The sequence below is a fragment of the Amblyomma maculatum genome, chromosome 1 (genome assembly GCF_055883805.1).
Source record: "Amblyomma maculatum isolate TAMU_Amacu chromosome 1, ASM5588380v1, whole genome shotgun sequence".
NCBI lineage: Eukaryota > Metazoa > Arthropoda > Arachnida > Ixodida > Ixodidae > Amblyomma > Amblyomma maculatum.
Window position 1 is genome coordinate 76,000,833 of NC_139344.1, and position 17,708 is coordinate 76,018,540.

At 46.1% G+C, this 17,708-nt stretch overlaps 1 protein-coding gene across 1 annotated transcript in view; it reads left to right on the forward strand.

Moving 5' to 3' along the window:
• Positions 1 to 11,104: 11,104 nt before the first annotated feature.
• The window catches only part of LOC146202844 (uncharacterized), a 111,272-nt gene continuing 104,668 nt past the window's right edge, over positions 11,105 to 17,708 (forward strand). The window contains exon 1 of the mRNA XM_084588380.1: positions 11,105 to 11,935. Coding sequence (XP_084444506.1) covers positions 11,371 to 11,935 — 565 coding nt within the window. The 5' untranslated portion in view covers positions 11,105 to 11,370. The remainder of the gene's footprint in view (positions 11,936 to 17,708) is intronic.

Here is a 17,708-nt window from a genome sequence, read left to right on the forward strand (position 1 = left end):
GGAAAGCTGTGCTGCCGTCTATGGGAGTTTACATGGAGTTTCCAGACGGCCAGTTCAGCCACCATGGGCGCTCAAAGCATCATGGGCCGGTGAGCTACCGAGTGCAGAACTACAACTTTTGGCGAAAACTAATGCAAAGATAAACTTTGTTCTACCGTAAATAATGTCCTAAGATTGAATATTGTGACTATAAATTGCAAAAAGAGAGAGAAACAGACTGCCAGTGTGAGATTTATCCAATATAAGCGATGGCCCTTTCTCCTATTGGCTTAGTTTTGAGCAGCACAAATACCAATATTTCGTACTTATTAGCCAAACTTTGAAATAAAAAAAATGTTATGAAAATATTTATCGTTGTGCCATCACTTAAGGAAGTTTTTAGTGGCATTTCGAGAAACAGAAACCATTTATTGGCGACGTCTGCTTTTGCGCCTTCGCTACTATGCGCTACTATGGCACCTTCAGATGATGATGATAACGAAAAAAAAAACATTGCAGTAACGCCACTCCACGTACTCGAGAAAAACCGACTGTCCCGCAACAAGTAATACTTTCTAGTGGCGCGAACGACGACGCTCGGGTAAAGTCCCTTGATAATTTAAAAGTAGCGACACTCTCCTCCGCGCCGCGCTTTCCTCCTCGATTCTCCTCGCGCGGCGGCGGCGAGCGCTGCACACGACACGCTTTTTCCCCTTGTCGCCCGCCGGCCGGCCGCAGCAGTGAGTGAAGCGCGAGCTTTTGGGCCAGGTCTGCCCTCCAGGAGTGCACAAAATTTTTGAAAAATTGCGAGAAAAGCATTGAGAATGCCGAAAGTAAAGTTCATGAATTGATTGGTTTCTTCTTAGAACTGTTTGAATGGGGAATACTGATAAACAAAGCTTTCAGGCGAGTTCTGTGCTACAGACACTTTTTAAGTCTCATGATAAGGTTTTACGCTGTGCACTTAATCTAGTACTGCCTCTGACTTTGTGTTTGTTTTTTTAGAGCGTGAAATCTGTCACCGCGGTAAAACTTCAGAAAACGATCCAGGCTGGTGCTTTGAACTTCAAGATTAGAGAAGGTTAAAGCAGAACTTAGTCTATTTCGCTACTGTCAAGCTATCTCTCTAAGCATAGTATATGTCACGTGATCAACCATGAGATTGAATTATTGGTTAATTGTACATGTATTTCGATCAATTACTGGGCCAAATTATTTGATATTTAGTAAATTGCATTCAAAATCTAAATTTTAGCTGCAACATCGAACCGTATACCGTTGGAAAGCTTAGGCCAAGTGTAATGGCACTGTGCTAGTTAGCGATCCGCGATAATCTGCGTTCATTAGTTAATTTTGTATAAAACCAAATTTTGAGCTGTTCCTTGCTGCTTCGAGGCAAGGAACAGGTTTGCCACGGCAGTCTTGATATGATGCTGATGGAGGAATTAAATAATTTTATGAGTACGCGGCCTCTCACTGACTTCGCGTGTGGTTAAAAGACAGCAGGGTACACTGGGAGAAGTGGTGGGCCCTATTGCCGATACACTGAAGTTCTGGGTCAAGCATGCTGTGGTCTCATGCGCTGTGTAAAAGAGCTTGATTTCATTGAACGCAACAATCAAATAAAAAAATTACAAGGTGCACATAGGTCTTCAACGTGCGGAAATGAGAAAGCATATAACTGCCAATTCATTAACTATCGCTATCCTATCTATCACTATATCTACTAATGCCAGAGACCTATCGTAACTGTCACTATCCGCAACGAACACTATCACCTCACTATCCGGGCCTATTACTATAATTTACTATTATTATCCGTAACAGTCACCATCATTATCTATCACTATTCATAACCATCACTATTTAATCTGATGCCGTCACATGACCCATTGATATACTTCAATTTCCATTGACTTACGTTGTCAGTCATATCTCTATTATCTCATAATATCTGACGAGACAACTATACATTGACTTTTAATTCTTATACTTTCTTGTTTTCTCATAAATGGAGGTGGGAAAAGAGCAAGCCACAGAAATAACTGACTACTATCAGCGCGAGGTTCATGTCTCTGTCGAGGAGGCTTCCTTTACTTCAGGACAGGTCGGTGAGAGAAAATTGATGGAACTGCGTTTGGCCTGTTTTTTTTTCGAGTTCGTGTAATATTGGCGGCTCAAACTGGTCTTCAGTGAAATGTAGCTAGAACATTGAGCGATGAGATAATTACTCAGGCTAGGTGAAAAAAAAATCTTCTTGCATACAATTGAAATGAGTAATATGTTACAGTGTTAAGAATTGTTGCTCGCAAAATGTTCCCCTATTTTTACATAATAACTATAATCATTATTGATTGTTTAAGTTTCGTAAATACAGAAAATTGATGCAATGATTCCGGCTGATTTGACATCGATGGGAAAACTTTTCTCGCAGTAAAAGAATACGCGGAATCGCGGTTTTAGAGCTCCAGCTTTCAAAGCGAAGGTAACCTGCCAATGCCTAGTAGTCATGGTCAAAGTGAAGCGTGTGTGATCATGTGAACACCTCCTGTACATTGGCCGTTTCCCTGATAAAACGAACGCATACTTTTTAACCCACGCGTGCGTCGAAGCATGGCAAGACACATTCAAGAATTGAAAAGAAAAAACATGCCGTACGACCTAACTAGTGAAGATTACCCGCAATACCTCGGGTTTACTTGCCAAAGAGTTTTTCAGGGCCAGCATTCATTGCTCCCCAGTAACTGACGCACACTACAAGCTGGAAAGGCTAGCTCCTCTACAAGTCAGAATATTGATTTTTAGTGAAGGAGGCCAGTGATCCTAGCATAATTGCGACAAATGCAATAGAGAGACTAATTTTCCAGTTATCTCTGACAGCAAAAAGCAGATTATAGCGCCCTGCTTCTGACTGTACAGAAGTCGAAGCGTGTTAAATGATGGAGCCTTGGAGCCTCGCAGAATATTCAGCATGCTGCAGAGGACAACCTTATTTTTATACAATGAACATGCTGCCGCCGCAAAAGTATTGAGGAGCAAGCAGGAATAAAAAACTCAGCGTCAGGTGACGCGTTATTACGGGGAGTAAGAAAGGCACCCGACGTCGCAAACAACTCTGTTGCTTCTAGGAATAAACGTCTTTCGACTAATCTTGTGAATCCATTGACTCGTGCGCAAGCCGTCACGCTTGCCTTGAGATATCATGAATACCGCATAACCATCTTCAGGCCGCTTGCTGAAGTTGTACGCGCAACAGCATGGCATAGAGCTTGCACGCTGCAATAAAAGCACAGCGCGCAATATTCGCTCGCCGAGACTAGGAGAAAAATGGCGCGAAGGAAAAAGAAAACACAAGGAAAACGCCGGATGCGCGTCGGTTTCCAATGGCAACGGCAGGGAGACCAATCGTCGCTCAGGAAATCGGGCGGAGAGCCGGCCTTCAGCGAAGGGGCGCGCAAGGGGCGAGGAGGAGGCGAGGAGGTAGCGCGGCGGCGGCAAAGTTCAATCGTTGGCGTAACTTTCAAAGTATCAAGGGGTTTTACGCTCGGGCACGCCAATTTTCATTGACGCCGCCAGACGGCGCCACTGTAACATCTACTAGTCGACTTTTCAATGCTTTCTTGCAATAGTGCGACATAGTACCGATGCTTTTGTGCGCCTATTCAGTAAAAGTTGTGCTTTTTTCCCTATGCCGACGTATGTGGACCTCCACCCATGATAGAAGGCGTTTCATTCGACATTATTCGGGTATTCGCCGTAGCACTAGGGTGAGCGCTCTTATTTCGCTGGCGTCTGCCACAGTTCACGCGGGACGAGTTATCGCGCACTGTAAATCGTTACGGCACACTCATTTGTACGGGACGGGTATTTTTCTGAGCCCTGCAGAGCCCGCTTTACTACAGAGCCAACTAAATTGTCAGCAGCAGACTGTTAGCAGAGCGGCCGGGTATCGTGCGCAGGCACGGGTTCTCGCATCTCTCCAACCACGCCGCAGTAACTTTTCCTTTAGCCAATAATGATGATTATATTACACTGCGCTATTCAGTATCCACTGGTAACCAGGAATGCTCATTTTAGCTTGATATCTGCTTAGCGTTAGGAAATTTGCCAACTGGTAAAGTGAGGAGCAGCTTCAGGCCGTTATATATTTTATTTTTTTGACAAAGTGGTCATGAAAAAAAAACAAATCCTACGCTTTGAAACGAATCATCCAGCGATATTCTGTGGCGTCACCATTATTCTCTGTTCACAGAAACAATATCTGTTATAAATCATCGCTGTAAGCCAGGTGCTAAAATCTTTTCATCATCTCATATGCATAACATGTATGCCAAAATTACATACATGAGGAGGACAGAGCAGTTTTGTTTAGGTACTTCACAAGGCTTCTCCACTGCTATTTTATTTTATTTGAGTGCATGGGACAAAAGCCATCAACAATGAGTTGTTTTGTGAAATTATTGACTGCACAAACAGTCCTAAGAGCATCCATCTGCTCATCTTCAGGTGCTTCGAATCTTGACATTGCGCTGGTTAGTGCATGCGTGTAGTTAAGCAGTGATTTCAGCTGCACCAATTTGACAGGGGTCAGAGCACCCAAGTTAGCAGGTTTGCTTGGCCAGTAGCATAGTCAGTACAAGCTGTCTGCTTGAATTTAGGCTGAAGCAGGTTGTAAACACATTCTCAAGGTCAGCCACAAACTGGTATCACTTGAAGGGTACAAAAGGCCTCTGTTGTCCTTAAAATTAGTAAAATTAGCCAAGTTTAATACATGTGACTTATCTTTTTTCTTAAAAAAAAAAGATTAAAGCCTTCATCACAGTTAGTTTCAGGTAGGATTTGAGGTAGAATAGAGAGACCACAATTTTATACAGCTGCCAGCCAACTGACTCACTCCAGGCAATTTTTAATTTTGAAGTTAAGTAATTAGTAATTATTTTTTCTAATTGACTAACTATTGCCTTTAGACAATAACTGGGTTTGCTGAATTTGAGAGCGCCTTCTAAAACCTCCATTCCATTTATTTCCGATAAAGAAAGCCTCATCGTTTTTCCAAGCTCTAAAGAAAGACCGCGAAATACAAAAATTATCAGCCTGTATAGCGCTGAGACTGGGCTGTTGAGTCACGGCCGCAGCTAATTCTGTCACTCAAACCATGCACGGTTGGGAGCACCACAATATAGTAGCGCATGAATGCGTCAGTCACGTGATTTTTTTTTATTTCGCGGGCTTTCTATAGAGGTGGGAAAAACTATGCACGTGAGGTTTTCTTTATCGGGAATAAATGAAATGGGAGTTTCAGAAGGTCCTCAACTTTGCAAATCACATTTATTTGAAAGCAATACTGAGTAAATTAGAATTGCAAGATGAAAAATTGCCTGCACCGTTTTTTTTATCGATATTTATTGTCAATTGGAACATCAGTAGGGTATGATATGAAGAATGAATAAATGATTAAATAAATGTGGCAGCTAGAGATCCAAGGACATACCATGACTACGCGGAATTGAATTTAATTCAATCTCAGCTGTCTGCTTTATTGAGCCATAGTATTCGAGATCACGCAAACAGTCGAAGCTTTCTTCCCCGATGTCTTCCTTTTGTTCAGACCTGGTGCGCCAGGTGGCTGTCAGCAAGTGGTTTCTCTGGCCTATCTCAAATGGTTTATTTTTAACACTTGGCTGAAGTTAGCTTGGACACGCGGAATAAAATATGTCGGCTATCGTTTGGTGCTACAGGCTTAATAGCAAGAATCTGCACTAAGCACAACTCTCTGCAACATCAATATTGCCCACATCCAGCCTTGGCTTCACGGGTTTGACGGTAATATATGCCGGATAACCCGACAAGAGTGTATAGGCACCGCATATGGTGCCAGTGATGGATTTCACGCGGTATATCCTCACTTCTGCCATTGATCATATATGTGCGTAGTCATGCAGCAGGATGAGATACGGCTCGAAATGATGCTCACACACTGCCAATGTTTCTGTGAGAGGCTTTTCCTGCCTTCACAAGCTTCGTTTCCACTTTGTGCGATGTTTGTTGTCCCTCGGAGCAGCAAACAAAGGTGACTGGAGCACCCGGATAGCCGCGCTTCGGCATCTCGGAGCAAAACAGTGCGAGTTGGTCTTTTTCCTGGCCATTTCGAACTGCGCATAGTGCTTTTGAAGAGCTGAGATGTCTTAGTTGCTGTGATGGAAGGCAGAACTGAAAGTTCGAGGGCAAAATCGCAAGAATGTGCAGACTGCACGGCGCGCCAAGCCTTGACTTCCCTTTGCGGAGGGGCACGCGGTCCTTGTAGACGTAACTGCAGCGCCACCAGCGGCGGTCAGTGGCATCCGGCGTGCAATAGGCGCCCATTTTCCTTCCGTTCGCGCCACTAGAACGTATTCTAGTTCACTATAACACCGGCCCATGATTCTTAGCGCGCCCATGGTGGCTGAAGTGCAGCGCCCTCAGCTTTCCTTCTAGTTAGTGTAAGGAACTCTATGCTATGGTATAGTGCCATGGTAGAAGAACAAATGGTAGCGTAACTCCCATAGAAGCCTGCGTGTCGACTCTGAGCGAGGCTTTAGTTTCCCAGTCTCCCTGCGAACTGTGAGGCACAACAAACACGTGACGATGCTTGTGACGTCACAGGGACGTACTTTTGGCGGGGAATTTGATCGTCTTTTTACTTATGAACGAAAAACAAGGCCAACAACGACGGAGGCAGAACGATGCTCGGATAAGGCAGGAAAATGGACACCGTAACTGTTCAGCGAACTTTACTTGACATGGATTTCTACTGTCAAGTTTTACGTTAACTGAAATGTTACGGCATCTTTAACCACCTTATCATAGCATCGTTCTGCCTCCGTCGTCGTTAGCCTAGTCTTTCGTCGCGCGTCATGTAAACGCATTCTGGGGCTTATTTCTTCGGGCACGTTTGTGAACAAGGGCCTTCAAGTGAATTCGGCAAGCACATGGATAGAACCACATGGCTTGAGGCATTTCACTAAGGGCATAAATGAGTGAAGCTGTGCTGCATAGAAAGCCAGGCTTTATTAATTCACGATGACTTACATAGACGCTCCACGACAATGAAATCTTTAAGTGCAGGAGAGCGACCACCGCTCATTCGTCACGGTCTTCATGAAATCCTCGTGATAACAAAATTTCCTGAGCGTAGGTCTCCAAACGAGACGCGGTGAGATTATAAAAGGGTGAAAGATCTTGCTAACAAACAAAGTACATATCAGCGTCAAAGAACAACAAAAACAAACGAACGGAATAACTAACGCTAGCGCTAGAACGCCAACCTGTAAGAGCTTAGGTAAGCAATTCAAATTGGGATCGCTAGAATTTAGAAGTTCATGCGTCTGAGAAGTGAAAATATCTAGATATAGCTTCGCTCCAATAAATCTCGCCCTGTTCATGATTCCCATATTTTACTCGCGCTTCATTTGCCACTAAAAGGTGTCAATGTGAGGTTACAAATTTACAACTTAGGCATTTAACATGTTAAGCATCCCATTGACAATAGGAACATCACTGTAATAACAGCTAAAGCACGTTAAAGCACGTTCAGCGAACGTTGGTGCGGTAAGACGACGCAGTAAGCAAAACACGCAGCAAAGGGAGCGGAACGGAAGGCTTAGATCAATGCGGTTCGCATCTTGGGGGCAATAAAATCTCACCTTCACCGTTCAATTAAAACATGCAGCGATACGCCGCTCATGCAGACGTGTATCCGTAAAACAAGCCACCACTTTTGCGACGTGCCTGGGAGGCCGAGCCGAGCCGCCGAGCTGTGACGATCGTCCGGAAATGCGCACATGCAGCGGCAATCAGTTTCTCATCGAGCACAGACAGTCTTCGCCTTGCTGTAAAGCTCTACCACAACCAGCAGAATGAAATACTGACTGTTTGTTACAGATAACCCACTCTGTACTCAGCACGCAACGATTAACGTTGAACCGGGGCCGACGACGCACCCATTCCGCGGATGAAAAACGCTTTGGTCTGAGCCATATCTGAGCCTCTGAGCTTTGGGCAACTACGCAGCGGAGAATAAGTGGCCGAGAGAGGCCGTTAGAAACAAGTTAAAATATTATTAAAAATGTGATTTGTTTTTTCTTACGCAAGAAACAAAAACTGCATTCATTCCTGAGCGCGAATATTATGTTTACTTTCTAGTTCTTTGGAGTTCTGGCAGATCTTATTTTCTGTGCGCTAGTAATTTGCCTCACAGTTCGCAGGAGCCCTCATTAGGGTCCCTAGAAATATTGCTAGTCTGTCGTCCGCCGGCCGCGGCGGGGGCGGCCGCTGAATGATCGCCGCGGTGGCGCTGCGGTGAACCGGAGTGCGCCACTGCTGACGGAGCAGACGACGCGCGCGCCCGTGCGCTTCGAAATGCATTCGCTGCATGCTCATTGTCAGGTGCCTTGTACATGCGATGCCGCTCTTTAGTCTTTGATTTCAGTTTAGTCGTAATATTGAATTCGCAGCCGTGTTGTTGGCATATCCACGGATGCGACTTTTTTTTTTTCGTGAGCGAAGTTTTGCGCGCATGCCCCTGAGCCGATGTAGAAACGAAGCTGCTTTTTATACCCTATTATCCTGCTGAAGCTACCGCCGTGCCGTAGTGTAATGAAGACTTCTGAGGATTTTGTGCAAACAATTGCGCTTGCATGGAGAACTATACTAGACGCACATTCTAGGCTCTAAGGACCATGTGTGCGAGCAACAGAGCGCTGTCGGCGGCGTTTTCATTCACGCTATAGTTTCATCTTAACTTCTTCGGACGTTTAGCTAAGTTATAACACGTATGTAGAAGTAGAAACTTTCGGATGCATGCACAATTAAAGCACGCAAGATGGGAACCCGAGCCCTTCAAATCGCACCGCGCTTCAGGCAACCTGCTGATAGGCATTATTTGGTACTTAGGAAGCCTAGTAGCCACTCATCAGAATATGCCATCACTTTTGTTGACTTCCGTTTTGCAACCTCTAAAACATATTTTAACAGCCAGCTGTTAGTTGAGACGAAGGGCACTAACACTTCTTTCAAACTCTCTCCTTGAAGGTGTTCATTTTCATTTTTCATTTCACCGAGAGCTTTTACCAGCTTTGCCACCTTAATCCTTCGTACGACAAACTGCTCGAGACATAGAAGTCTGTTTCTTAATTTTTTTTTCTTCTTGACAGGGTGTTCTGAGTTAACTTTCGCAAGTATTTGCAGGCTATCATGTTGCATCAGAAATAATGGTACAGTTCGTCGCAAATTAAGCAACGCCCATTGTAGGTGGGAAAGGTCTTGGTAATAGGCTTCAATCCGCTGCCAGGACACAAGCTGAGTTTCGCAATGTCCTGAATAAGATTAATTACCTCTTCTGTTGACTTTACAGCTATCTCCTTGACTTTGTTTCCTCGAATGCACACAGCAGCATTCATGGCAGCTTCACCACTGCGATGACCCCGCCGGGGTGGCGCAGTGGTTACGGCGCTCGACTACTGTTCCCAAGGACGCGGGATCGAATCCCGGCCTCGGCGGCAGCTTTTCGATGGAGGCGAAAAGCAAGGCGCCCGTGTGCTGTGCGATATCAGTGCACGTTAAAGAACCCCAGGTGGTCGAAATTTCCGGAGTCCTCCACTACGGCGTCTCTCATAGCCTGAGTTGCTTTGGGACGTTAAAACCCCACAAACCAAACCATCACCACTGCGATGGAACAGAACTCGCCGATGGCAGTTGCCTCCGGAGATTCGTCCTCGCTTGAGTGGCACTATGCGAATGTTCATTGTTCAACATCAGAAAGATCGACATTTGTCCCCAGTGGCGGTGGCATGCAGCTTTCTGCATTCCTGGAGCAGGCTCACGTCACACGATCCACCACCGCTGTATTCTTCAACTGGCTCCACTGATGCTTCAGGATCAGTGCACTTTTTTTTTCTCTGCAGGTCTCCCTGCTGGCTGTTTTTGCTCGTACAAGTTGCGCTCCTTTCTCTTGAGAGGCAGGGGTTTCAACAAGTATTTTGGAGTGTCAGGAAACAGCGTTGAGATGGCATCCTTCGTGAGTTGCGGAACATCCCGTGGAATGTCAATTACCTTTACCTGTCTTAAACCTTCGCTCAATAAAGCAGGGTTTGAAGGGTCGCTCACAAACTTCGACACTAGCTTATTCGTGTTACAGTAATGTGAGGGCAACCCCGATCCGGATCATCCGATATTTATATATACCGATATTTATATCAACGTCCAGGATTCCCTGTCTGCAACTCACAAAATAATTAGGAAGATATTCACCACTTGTGGGTTTGCCCGCCACTGAAGCCAACAATATCGGCATCTGACGGCAGTGGGCCTTTCACCGAGCAACCCATCTTCGTACATTGCTTGCACGCAAGGGCCTTATCATCGTTCTCTCTTGAATTTTATTAGAACACAGCCAGTCTATTTTCTTTCATTTATTACGCCTTTTAATTTTCGTTTTGCATATTCCTTTATGCCCTAGCTGAGACAATAAACAATGTTATTGCCTTTGCAGCCGCGCTTGATGTTGCGCTCCCACTCTTGCCTCTTCCCTGCGTCTTTCGGTGTCCTGAAGAGAGAACATTTCACCTTGCACGAGCGCTACCCGGTCTTGCACCCGGGCAAGAAACACGTGCTATCACGCTTACCCCGTTTTCTGGACATGACGCGATCACATATCCATAAAAAAGGCACACTTGTACACATGCTAGCTAATTTGCGCGCATTCCGGCCCGCGAGCGAAAAAAAGCGCACATGGTGCACGAGCCTTGTCACGGCACCAGCGGATAAGCGCGCCGCAGATTCGCAGTACGGCACAACCGCCACAGCACCACGTACACAACGCGACCACGCTCCGAATGCGTACAGCGCCCTCTGCGCTTTCATCCGGGAAGCGGCCAACCGGTTCCATAGGGAACCCCGCTCGGACGGCAGACTAGCAAATACTTCTACCCTCATCATCGAGTTGATGCCGCTGGCAGTAGGCAGCTGCACGCGTTTTCTTCCAAGTTGCGCGACCATTTGTACATTGACCTTGATAGTGCTTTAGAAGATTCTAGATATAGCTATGGAAAGACCGCCCCGAATGTGCCCAAATGCTATGATCAGTGGTGAAACCAACGGGGGCAACGGGGCAACCACATCGCTCGTCTGAGCTGTGCTGCTACCTAGGGACCGTAGTTTTCATGACGTTGAGGATGTCGTCACAATACGATAGTACAAGGGTACAAGCCACCCGGCCACCCGGGCAGGTTCTCTCGTCGACGCCATGTTCTCCTGCCTAGCTGGAAGTAACGAACTTTGACTAGCAACGCAGAAGCTGCGAATAGGCAAGGACTTGTGGCTTACCCTATCCTTAATTAGTTCGTGTGTTTCGGCATGGCTACTGGCGCGAACACTACACCTTTGGGACGCCTGAGTTCGTTCTCGGGGGCCCGACCATCTGTTGGTGACGGGGTGTCTTTGTTGAAGCCTAGCTACATGGCCGGCGCGTTGCCACCAGCGCAGGCTAATGGTACCGTTGCCGTCGCACCCGCACCTACACCACCCCTAGCCTTACCAATATTCCCAGCTCTGCCTACGTCAACGAAGGCTGAAAAGGACCACGACGAGCGTGACAAAGACCGTGATCGGGACCGCGAACGTGACCGCGACCGAGACAGCAGGAGAGACCGGGATAAGGAACGTTCCAGAGACCGTGGTAGAGACCGTGGTCGCGCCCGAAGTCGCGACCGCAGCAGGGATCGGCACCGTGACAGAAGTCTTGGCAGGAACCGCGACAGGAGCCGGGACAAAAGTCGCGATCGGAGAGATCGAGACCGGGACAAGGACCGTGATCGAGACAAGGACCGTGATCGAGACAAGGACCGCGAACGAGACAAGGACCGCGAACGCGATAGGGACAAGGACCGAGAGAGGGATAAAGAACGGGAGCCTGCACTCCGTAAGTTATGATCGGAGGTTGGGACTTTCATGCTGCCACCCATGTTCCATGCGTTGGCAGGCAGTTATTTACTCATGACTTGTGCCTGCCTAAGTTGGGGCTAGGAAGTTGATGCAGGCACCATCGTCTTGACTTTCGCCACCACGTGGGAACTCGCTACATATAATGTGTTCTTGGGTAAAGCAGGAGTGGTCATATAAATGGTCCGCAGAAGTGTCGCACGTTTTTTGTGCTGGCTTAATGCCATTTCTTATAATCGAAATGCAGGTAAAAGATACTGTTAATTGCAGCCCAAGCGGGTAGTGGCAATTTTGTGCGCCACAGGAGCAAAGTCTAAGGCTTTGCTCCTGAGACGTGCAGGGACCATATCAGAGTTTACGTCATTTTCAGAAATGTCGTTTTCTCCGTACCCACCCTCATCTGATTGGTGTAAACGCCGGAACAGGGAGTGCAACTGACATCCAGTTCCGGTGTTTCCACCAGTCAGGTAACTCGAGTTCAGAAAAAAATGACGCAAACTCTGAGTACACACATTGGCGCAGATATCAAGTTATGCTTCGGTATTGGACTCCACGTGGCAGATTAGAGACCAGTAAGATCCTGTGCATGCTTGAAGACTCCGCGGCCGCCAGCTTTGCTGGTCATTCCAGGCGAACATGGTGGGGAGTTCACTGCACTTGCTTTTCCACGAGCGACGCTACCTTGATCATCGAAGCAATGAACTGCAGAGAATAATTCGGTGCAGTGTTACTATATTCTAGGTCCTCGCAAAAGCATGCGAGGTCCCCGCCTGTGCCAGCTTCAGGCGAGAAGACGCAGTCAAATTCGCCAGCGTCGCCTTGTTGCAGATTAAACTTATAAGTGCTACGTGGAGTGACCACAGATGACCCACACCTCTCTGCTCTGGCTAAGGGAAGCCAGCCTTGTACTTAACTACCGCCTGCGGTGCACCATTGTAAACAAATTTTCCCAGAAAATATTCGAGGATGCCTCGGTAGCTTGGCCGGTCAAATATACATAGCCTGACTGCTGCAAAGAGGGGTGTGCTACTAAAAAAAAGGTTCATTGCTTTCGGGCCAGACTTCCTTCAATATCAATTTTTGCAGAAGAAGCAAAGTGTTGTGAGCTTGCCTATAACTTGGGGGAATTTTCTTTTACGGTGAATGTTTTTTTGCAAGCTCCATGAAACTTAAATGAGCAGCATGTGCTCAGCACTGCATACACATTACAAGGCTCGAAAATGAGGTGTATATGCTGAACGAGGCAGTATTGACCTTGTTACTTGCTTAAAATTGTGTAAAGTTTTTTCTTGAGCTATGAATGCAGGAGCAGTTTGTTACTTAGTTCTTGCCGACGGCATCGTGCCCGTCTTTTTTGGTACCAAAAAGTCCTGTGTAAACCTGGACGTTTTGCTAATCCACTTATTGCCAGCTGGTTCCATTGTACTGTGTTTTTATAAGCTACCGGTGGGATTGGTTTTGTAATTATACTGCTGGTAATTGCTGTTCCACATTGTGACATGTGATGTGCTTAGTTCCCATTGCCACTGCCGCGGTGCGGCTGCTCCGGGACAGAAACATATTTACGGTCGGCGTTTGGTAATTTAAGGATATAAGACCTGCACTTCATAGAATATGAAGGATGTTGCTACTTGCAGATTTGAAGTCGATAGCTGCACGTCATCGTGGTGCTTCTGATACACGTGCACTTGAGTTTACGCCGTGAAGAATCAGGATGCAGTGCGTGTCGCCTTAGGCACGCTCCACTAAGTAGTAGCCCGTTCTCTTTCCGGCGTTTCATACGCACGAAACTGCCTAACAAATGAGTTACCTTACTACATATAATCAATCACTTTGAACAGAGGACATGGTTTGAGGCCGATTATTACGCCATATATTTTTTGGCACACTTAAGTTCTGTTGAGCATTCATATATAATTGCTGGAAAGATCCTTCTAGTGGGCACCAGGTCCATAGCAACTGTCACATACGTCCCAAAGAGCCTCGGGCTATGAGAGACACCTTAGTGGAGAGGCCTCTAGAAATTTCGACCACCTGGGCTTCTTTAACATGCACTGACATCGCGCAGTACACGGGTGCCTTGCTTTTTTGCCTCCATTGAAAAGCGACACCGCGGTTGGGATTTCATTCCATGACTTTGGGTTGGAACTGCTCTAGACTACCTGCAATATTTCCACAGCTGCTTTTTTCTGGTGACTTCTCCTGGGCATTTTGTTTGTGCTTAGCAAAACGATAGAGCTTAGGTTCAAATGTTACTTGTGAAAACCTCTTCCTGCTTTAAAATTTCTCATTATATGCTCCGTCGACCACAGCTCTGGACAAGCCTGTTTATGTCTACAATACTTTCCACTGTCAGATTGATGTTAGCAGCCCATTTCGTCACGAGTAGCTTTCTCAAAAAAACTTTGCAGAGGTCCTTAGTATGTTACAGCGCACATTGCATGAAATAGGGAAGAAGTGCTAAAAATCAATGTAGCAAGCAATGTAGCTTGCTGCTTCGTTTGATCTCCAGGCACTTCGTGACCTTACTAACAAAGGGAAGTTTCCACAAGCAGGCAACTTTCACATTTGGATGTTTGAGGTCTTCATCAAATATGCTGTGGCTCTGTCTAAAGCTGTCACATTCAGCTGAAGCCCTTTGAGCTTTGCAATCGGCAGCGTGGTCAACTCATCGCTTCTGCTTACTCGTTTGCTCACTTTTATGTCATACGCAATGTACATAGTTCGGAAACACATGGAGTAGTGCTGAAGAAACCACACTGTTCAGTCTTGCATGTTTTTTGTAGCCCTTGTCAGTGAAATGTAGCAAGCATACCAGACATTTATCATACTGCTTCCGCCTGCTTCCTTTCCCGTCTGGGCCTTCTTGGGAACTGTTCTAATGGCGACAGTGTTTCAAGGCCACATTCTTTGGAAAATACCTTGAGCATTTTCCAGAAATAACTCAGGCACAGCTCTGGCAGATGACATGGCCAGGCACTGAATGGTTGTCGGGTTGTGTGCTGTCACCGGACATGACATGGCCAAGTTGGCAGAAACTGCTGTCTCGGGCTACTCTTTGACATGCGAAGGCGAGATGTGGATTGAACTTTTCAGGACCTTTGGATCCATTGTCAAATACACTTCTCCTAAGCCACGCAGGCACTTTTGTACGGCTTGGTTAAGGAGGTTTACAGTTGTGCTTCGTTGATACGACCCCCATTAATATGGACGACTCGAGTTATGAACAGTTTTCCTGCGGACCAAACTTTTTAAATGTATTTACGCTTTATAAACATAGAAACTCGTCCGGACAGTATATAAGGGAGAAATTCACATAGCCTTTTAGGGCCCATGTATTGTTGTTACATTAATATGGACATTGATGAGAGCAGAATCTCTACTACCCCATTCAGTTGTCTCATTTTTTGCACTTTTTAGTGCAGGCCAGTAGAGGAACGCAGTTAGAAAATTTAAATGACTAAGTGATGGCCTTTTTCTTTTGTTGTTTCATGCTTTACAGTGCAAAGTTACTATACTGACATACCTTATCAATTTTCGTATTGTCCGAATGGTTTTTTCTTGAAAACCGTTGTGCAGCTTGTGCAGAGTAGAAACCAAATTCATTCACTTTCCGCCTTTGAGTGCTGATGTCATCTGTGTGAACAGTTGAGGGGAACTCATTTATCCATGATATGCCATTAGGATATCGTGGACATCATGGACCACTAGACGTGTCAAGTTGCAGCACATTATTTGTCGTAATTTTGTTCGTAGGAATGGGATTTCAAAACATTGTCTGATTCCAATTTCACTGGCCACCACTGCGCACAAAAGCAGACTTGAATCGTAGTGTTTTCTTTCACATTTTTTTTTTATGAATTGGTATTATGGACGACTCCCTTTATTGAGTTTTTCTCGGAAACCAATGTGTCCATATTTAACGAGGCATGACTATACTTTGGGTTGCACAGTATGATAGCTTGCAAGCCTTTGGTAATGAGTGATAATAGATACAAATTTGGATCGCAATTAGGCTAGTAGAAAAGTGCATTTATGTAAACGATGATCTGCATCGGTGGCCAGAGATGAGAACCGTCAACACTATCATGTCACATCGTAAAAAAGGAGCTTAAGTGTCTTTCCAGTTTTTTCAACCACTCTGCTCGGCATTGTGAATTGCATATAGGGAACCCATAATGGATCATCGCATCTTGTTTTGATGCTGCAGTGACACACATCAGATTCGCGGCATGGCATCGCATGTACTAAGGGCACTGTTGACACCGGTGCTGATCACATACGTGCACAGAACAAGCAAAGCAAGGCAGAGCAGTCACAGTGAAAACACATACTAACTTATGTGATGGATGCATTTGTTGTGTGGTGTCTGACCCTCCAGGAGTGTTCTTTTGGACAATGCTTCTTGGAGTAGTGGCGACTCCCATGGAGATTAACTGTGGAAACTGTTAACCCTCATATTACGCCCCCGCTTAGGTGTTGCGGCATGACGTGACAGGCCGCACCTAGTGGGCTTCCATTGAGCAGCTGGCTCTACTGCAGCGACACTTAATCCTTAATTGCAAGTTTTAGCAGGTATCTGTTGAATAGCACAGCAGCATGGCCATTCACACAAACATCTACAATTGTCCGGTGCCGAGAGACTAGAAGTGTAAAGAGAAAAGTCTGTTGTGCAGTCGTTGCATCAAGTGCAGAGAGCTATATGTTCAAAAAATATGTTTGTTATTCAATGACGTTAGGGAGAACTTTTAAAACAACAACAACATGACTTTTAATTGTCCAAACTGCACTCACTATGACACTGGTCGGAGAGCGTCTCAATAACAACCGCACTGCTCCGGAAACGCTGAGTGTCTCTCTTTAAGTTAAAGAAAGCACGCGCACGAGCATCCCACTTGCGCGCCACCCACCGACCACACCGCACAACACACGCGCACACAGCCGTACCCCGCGGGGAAGAATGGGCGATTCTTGTCCGTATACGTCTCTCCCCCGGAGTCAGTGGGATGGCCTAGATGTCTTGCCGTGAAGACCGCAGTAGCGGAGGCGGCATACGGAATATTCAACATCCTCCCTGCTGAATGAGTGCTAGCTCATTAATTTCTGTCTTCCAACGGGTACAAAAGTACCACCTGGTAAACGGATCATGCAGGATCGCGTTGTTCTATTTCGCCCAGGAAACTCCTCCGTGGTGAGACCATTTCTGTGCCTGTTGGATTTCGAATGCGCGGAGCAGGCTCTCAAGTCGATCCTTTTTCCGATCACAGTTGCGAACAAAGCGTCGCATCCAGGCTGTGACTCGCTGTACGCGATTCAGTTTGCTGAAGCGCTTAATTTCTATCACCGGAAGAGGTGCTTGTTCTGCAACATGGCTGACCGCTAGCTTTTTACTTTTCCTTTCATCGTCGGCTCTCTTGGTCGAAATATCAGCCATTGTGTTAGGTAAGGTTGTTGGTGACCTCTCAAGCCATTTATGTTCTTTCCACCATTTTTCACTCACACCTTGCAACAGGGGCCCATCCCAGTCTAAACCAAGTACCCAAAGCTCTTGAAACAGCATTTTGCGCTGTGATCGTCACTGATCTCAGCATAACGAGTGGATCGAAGATTCTCGCTGAGGCTTGGAGCACGAAGCGTTTAGTGTTCCTGTTGACAGTAAGAAGCTCCAGCGCCGTTTTCAGGGAATACTTCAGCTTGTCGTTTTCTCTGTCCCGCTCAAGCCCCAATATTCTTGCCATGGCTGAAATCATCGT